The 5,893-nt window shown below is 43.3% G+C and overlaps 1 protein-coding gene across 1 annotated transcript; it reads right to left on the bottom strand.

The window, feature by feature from the left end:
• Positions 1-1,084: 1,084 nt before the first annotated feature.
• On the bottom strand, positions 1,085-5,318 carry LOC136644862 (interferon-induced protein with tetratricopeptide repeats 5-like). Its single transcript, XM_066621053.1, has 2 exons — positions 5,216-5,318; positions 1,085-2,736 (listed from the first exon to the last, which is right to left on the bottom strand). Exons 1-2 carry the CDS (start codon positions 5,218-5,220, stop codon positions 1,227-1,229), a joined length of 1,515 nt encoding a protein of 504 aa, XP_066477150.1. The 5' UTR covers positions 5,221-5,318; the 3' UTR covers positions 1,085-1,226.
• Positions 5,319-5,893: the final 575 nt, after the last annotated feature.

Raw genomic sequence — 5,893 nt, 5'->3', positions numbered from 1 at the left:
TGAATATATTTGCTGATTGTGAGCCCCTCATTCATTTTGCTGTTGTTATTGCCAAAAAACTGCATATAAAAATTATTAATAATAATGTTAAGAGCCAAACAGACAATATCCAGTAAATACATTGGGGTCAAGCTCCTCTACTTCTAGGTTAAATATTGCTAAATAAGTTTGGTAAATCTCCAAAGATTGGGTGCAACAATTTCTTAAATGAAGCATAATACAGCAATACCTTGCACTTCCAATTGGTTAGGGATCAGAGCATGGAGGGATGAAAGTAAAAAATGGATGAAAGTAAAGGCATAGCTTTATTTAGCTTGCAAATTTATTTTGGCCAATGAAAAACGTAACTAACTAATTATATGGCACACGTAAATGAATGCAAAACCTAAATAAACAAAAATAAATGGAAAATAAGCATCACTGGCAAACATCATGGGCGTTTGGAAGAAATCAGATAAAAGAGGAAAGCATGTGGATGAAATTTGAATTGTAGTTAAAATTGAAGGCTCTTTGCTCTTTCAAGTGGATGAAAGTCAAAGTATGCCTGCACAGTGCATAATAGAATATGGTGATCAAACCAATGTCACATTGAAAAACACAACTATATAAGTCTCAATCCAATTAGTTTAAAGTGATGTGGACTGTTATGGAGCTGCTGTGGAGCAAATACATTATGAATTTTATTACTTTAATTTTATTTCAGATCAATTAGCTGCATAGCTGAGAAGACGTTTTATAGTCCAATCCTAAGCTTCTCCAGCGCCCTGTGATACAGCGGCTCCGAAATGGCTGTATGCAGCAGGGCCAGGGAAGCTGCTGTAGGTCTCCTCAGGGTAAGGGAACATTGGTTCTTGGTACATTGGTTCCCTTACCCCGTGTAGAACATGGCTGGCCCCAGTGGGTCTGTTTGGATCTGTGTCAGCTCTTGAGATGGCACAGAACTGAGGAGGCCAATGTAGTGCTCTGCAGCTTCAGAGGGGGACAGGATCTGGCAGCAGCCTCTGCCTCCATCTCCGCCCCCTCCCAGGCCCAATCCGCACTCTGGCCCACCCTCCCCCTGCCCCAGTCCTCCCCCTCCCCACCTTTCCCCCACCCCAAGAAGCCATCCTGCTGCCAGGTGAGGATAGATATTGCCTAGCAGTTCTTCTGCCGGCGATGAGACCCAGAATGGACTGACAATGGCCTCTCTGCCAGTGCTGGGTGCCTCCCACCAGCAGGAAAGTTCCTTATGGCATTTTTGCGACACCCAGCGCCGTTGCTTCAAGTGCAGAGCTGGCACTGGGCACCTCAGGATTGGGCTGCTGATCTTCTAAATAAAGTTTTAAATCACAAAGGGCACTGAAGTATTCTTCATTGTCAGGATCCATCCTGTGGGCCTTTTCATAGCACTCAATGGCTTGCTGCTTTTCGCCATCCAGTTTATGAATGTACCCAAGAACGCCATATTTATTTGCATCACAGAAACCTCCCTTGATAGCCTTTTTAATTATTTTCTCCAAATGAAATTTGCACTTATTTCTTGGATACGAGTCATTTTCAATTTTCAGCCCTTCCAAGTATTGTTTAATAGCATCAGATTCTGATTTTTTGTGGTATTCCTGATAGCACCCATAGCAAAGGTGGAACTCCTGTTTTTCAAGCAAGGTTAGCTTGCTCATTGCAGATACTTTCTGAAACATTTCTTCCGCATCTGGATATCGTTTCCCTTCAGCGTACATGCCTGCAAGGTCCAGATGCGCAAAGACAAACTTGGTTTTGTGCTCCACCACCTGTTTAAAATGAAAAATACAACGTCTGAGCAGTTCAGCCATCAATCCTCTGTGTTGGCTTGTTGCCTTTTTCAAATCCCAGTACTGGGTTCTATAGCAAAGGCCGATCTGATGGTGTAGAAAGCCAGAGTTTGGTTGCAAGTTTATTGCATCTCTTAATAATTGCAGAGCTCTTTTCACATCACCAGCTTTTCGATAAAATTTGGCTGCATACCTCAGTACATACGGAATGTCTGGGTATTTTTCAAGCGCTTCTTTAATGTACTTTCCCCCTTCTTCAGCTTGATTCGTTTCCTGAAGTTTTAATGCAAGGATGGGCATGAGAAACGCGTCCTCTGGATTCAGTCTCAGTGCATGCCTCAAGAGCTCTAGCGATGACCCATCTGCAACCTTCTTCTCATAAAAATCTTCCAGGCGGTACACTGTGATTGCATAGCCTGAATTGAATTCTGGATTTTCAGGTTCGTATTCCAGTGCCTTGGCAAAGCTTTCCTTGGCTTTTTCATAATACTTTCCCCCAAACTTTAAGAGCGCCCACCCCTTTTCACAGTAGAGTTGTGGGAACTTTATGTTATAAGGAGAGGCACTTCTGTGTTCCTTGCAGGTACTTGCCACCTTCTTTAGGTAGATCTGCACTTCCTTAAGTTTGTCCATCTGATAGAACACCCAAGCATAGTTGCTCCATATAATAAGACTCTCCTTTTCGAATTCTTTCGGGTACTCAATTTTAACAGTCTCTTCAGCCCTTTGTAAGTTTTTCAGAGCTTCTTTGTTCTTGCCTCTCAGGGACTGCACGTAGGCCAGCAGGTTATAATTTCGGGTTTTGGACGTGAACAGTAAAAATTCAATCTGATCTTCAATTCGTTCTTCTAACTCTTCAGGATCAATGTCCTCCTTCAGTAACATCCAAGTAAAATGGCATTCAAGTTGCAGGAGGCTCTCCTTCAGGGAATGCTTGGAAATTTCACTACAGACAGAAGGAGGAAAAAAGGGGAAAAGTTCAAGTTTGCAAAGTGACAAGCTGAACATAAAATTATTGTGGAGAACTTTGAAAAAATCAATGCCAGTTTTTCTATCATGAAAAAGGTCTTTCATTCAAAGCCATGCGTGAATGGCTGTTAATACAGGTGTCCTGCCTCTCCCCCCCCATCCACAGGAGATACATTCCAGCCCCCCCCCCAAACCATGAATACAGGGGAACCCTATCTTTGCACTGAATAATATGAGCCCAATTTTGTTCAGTTAAATGAAAAATTAATATTTTGGCACTTGCTTGGATGAGTAGACAAAATGGAAACCAGCAGAATTTAGCAGCCAATGATACAATCACTTTAGTCCAGCCCTGGGACTATACTGTGCCCCAGTTCCACAATCCTTGCTAGTATATGGGATACATCTCAGGTGCCTTGTGACAGGGCCATAATCAGCAAGTCTGCAGAACTTTTCCTGCTGTACTTTTTAAAATGGCAAATGAGCTGCAGACTTTGGGGCCTGGACACCAGGCCCAACATTTCTGACCCTCCCCTGTTGTTGCTTTCCTTCACACCCAACCTCATGAAGAGTTCTGCAGGGTGCAAAGCTTGCTGCTTGCATTTGTATCATTTTAAGTTGTGTCGTTTTACGTTGACTCCTAATAAAAATATATCTGTCAGACTGCAGTTTTTGAATCCTTTCTTCCCCACCTTTGTCCCACCCAGAAGGAAGATATATCTGCTTTTTCAACACTTAGCATTTAGCATTCTTCTCTTATATTTCTTGTTCTAGAATGAGGTGGCCAACCTTCCAACTTTAGGGCTCCTGGACCTTTAACAATTGTGTAGAGGAGGGAATGTCAGCAAATACAGCTTGTCTGCACAACTTTTAAAGGTCCAGGTGCCCTAAAGTTGAAAGGTTGGCCACCCCTGTTCTAGATCATGGGTCTCCAGTTCTGGTCCATGAGTCGGATCCAGTGCACCACGATAATCCAGGCATGGCAGTGGCAAAGCTTTCCTATTCTGAGCTGCAGCTTCCTTTTCTCACGCCCAATCTCTGCAGCAATTCATGCAGGCAGCCGTTTCTGCTCCACATTGCCCCAGAAGGCTCTGCACTCCAATTTTCAAGGGGGAGCTGCAGCCCAGTGGGAGTTGCTGCAGAGATCAGGCATGAAAAAGGAGGTTGCAGCCTGGAATGGTAAGGATTTGCCACAGCTGCACCATGCCAGAGATTATTATCATGATGCATGGCATGGAGGGGTATGGAGACTCCTGTTCTAGATGGGGTTACCAGATGCAGGGGGACAGAGTGCCTATACCACCTTTAATCATTGAAGAGGTGATACTGGTAGGCACTGCTTTCTAGACCCTTCCATGTTGAGCTGCACTGCCAAAATTCACTCTTTGATACAATGGTTAAAGGTATAGGCCAGCGATTTTTAACCTTTTTCATCTCACAGCATACTGGCAAGGCATTAAAATTGTCAAGGCACACCATCAGATTTTTGACAATTGACAAGGCACACTGCACTGACAGCAGGGGCTCACATCCCCCAGTGGCCCTACTAACAAACAATCCTCCCCCAAACCCCCGCAGCACACCTAGAGACCATTCGCGACACATCAGTGTGCCATGGCACAGTGGTTGAAAATGACGGGTATAGGCACTCTGTCCCACTTTCTATCTGATAACTCTAGTTCTAGATCAGTGGTTCCCAACTGTTTTAGCACTGGAACCCACTTTATAAAAAAGACCTAGCTTTATGAGATTTCACTTCACTTCACAAAAAATTTCACTTCTGCTCAACTTCAGGTGCATTTGTTGAGTTCTACATTCATCAATTGGGACCATTCTGGTGGCCTTGTGTTCCCCTATGCCTGATCTCCCATAAGAGCTGAGGCACATTTGTCTACTCATGAGTAAACACACAGGAGTGGCTCCGTTTCACTTTTTATAGGGCACAATACATTTTCCTTGTCAACTTGGGGGGGTGACTTCCTTCTCCGGTGTTTTTTGGGACCTGTGCTCATTGGATCAGGACCATTCTGGTGGCACTGCGTTCCCCTCAGCCTGCCCTTTGAAGTGGACTGTGGCATGCTCACATACTAATGAGTAAAGGTGCACACATGGATCAGTTTCACTTTTCATCGCAGCCCAATACATTTTTCCTTGTCAGTGATCAGCTTATCAGTTTCACAACCCACAGTTTGGGAACTGCTGTTCTAGGTAATGGAAGAACTAAATACATTACTGACAATTAATTCAAGTCCTGACAATTAATTCAAGTTTCAATTAACAGTTACGTTTGGGCTGAAACCTGGGGGTTAGTTACTATGAATTCAGACAGACTTGCTTCTGAGGAAACTAGGATCAGGCTGAACATCACATAACATGCTGAGAAACTCAGTTCACCAAAGTCATGGCAACTATTAACAAGCAATAAACTGCACTGTTACTTATCATTTGCTACCTACCTCATGATTTCAGCTGTATAATGTGCTGTAAGAACACCTTCTCCTCTAGTTGGGTGGAACTCCTCCTGTGGATATGTGCTGTTACTGCATCCTTTTTATAGTTTTCCAGACCCTGTACACAAAGCAGGGTGTAACTGTATGAGCTTAGCTCTCTGCCTGGAAATGGGAACCGAAACTTAGAAGACCAGGCTCAGTACTCCTGAAAATTGAAACTGTAACTTGTTCAGCTGAAAACAGAAGTGTTGGTATGCTGTCAGTTTCCCTTTCTTCTGATCCTATTGCTTTTATCAGGGCATGACACACTCAAGCTCTTTTGAAAAAAAAAACAAAACCCAACTTTAGGGTCTGGGATGTTTAAACCAATCTATAAGATCACTTCATATTTAGGGCCATAAAGTGGGATAGTGCAGAATGGAGTGGTCTGGAATCAGCCCTTTATGAGTCAAATGACAGCAAAAACACAGTGGATTGTGTTAAGAGACATGTGAGAAGAATACTAACAGCAATAATGATCAGTAGCAGCAGCAAAGCTCACAAAGGGCCCACTCCTATCCAATCTTCTAGCTTTGGTGTAGCCACAATGCAGCCCCTTGGTAAGGGAACACATATTCCCAGTGCTTTTTTTGTAAATAAAAAGGTGCAGGAACTCTTAACTTGTTAATTTTTATTTATTTATTT

Source organism: Tiliqua scincoides, chromosome 3, assembly GCF_035046505.1.
Source record: "Tiliqua scincoides isolate rTilSci1 chromosome 3, rTilSci1.hap2, whole genome shotgun sequence".
NCBI classification, from domain to species: domain Eukaryota; kingdom Metazoa; phylum Chordata; class Lepidosauria; order Squamata; family Scincidae; genus Tiliqua; species Tiliqua scincoides.
Note: the sequence above shows the minus strand (reverse complement) of the source record. Positions and strands in the feature narration are given on the sequence as shown.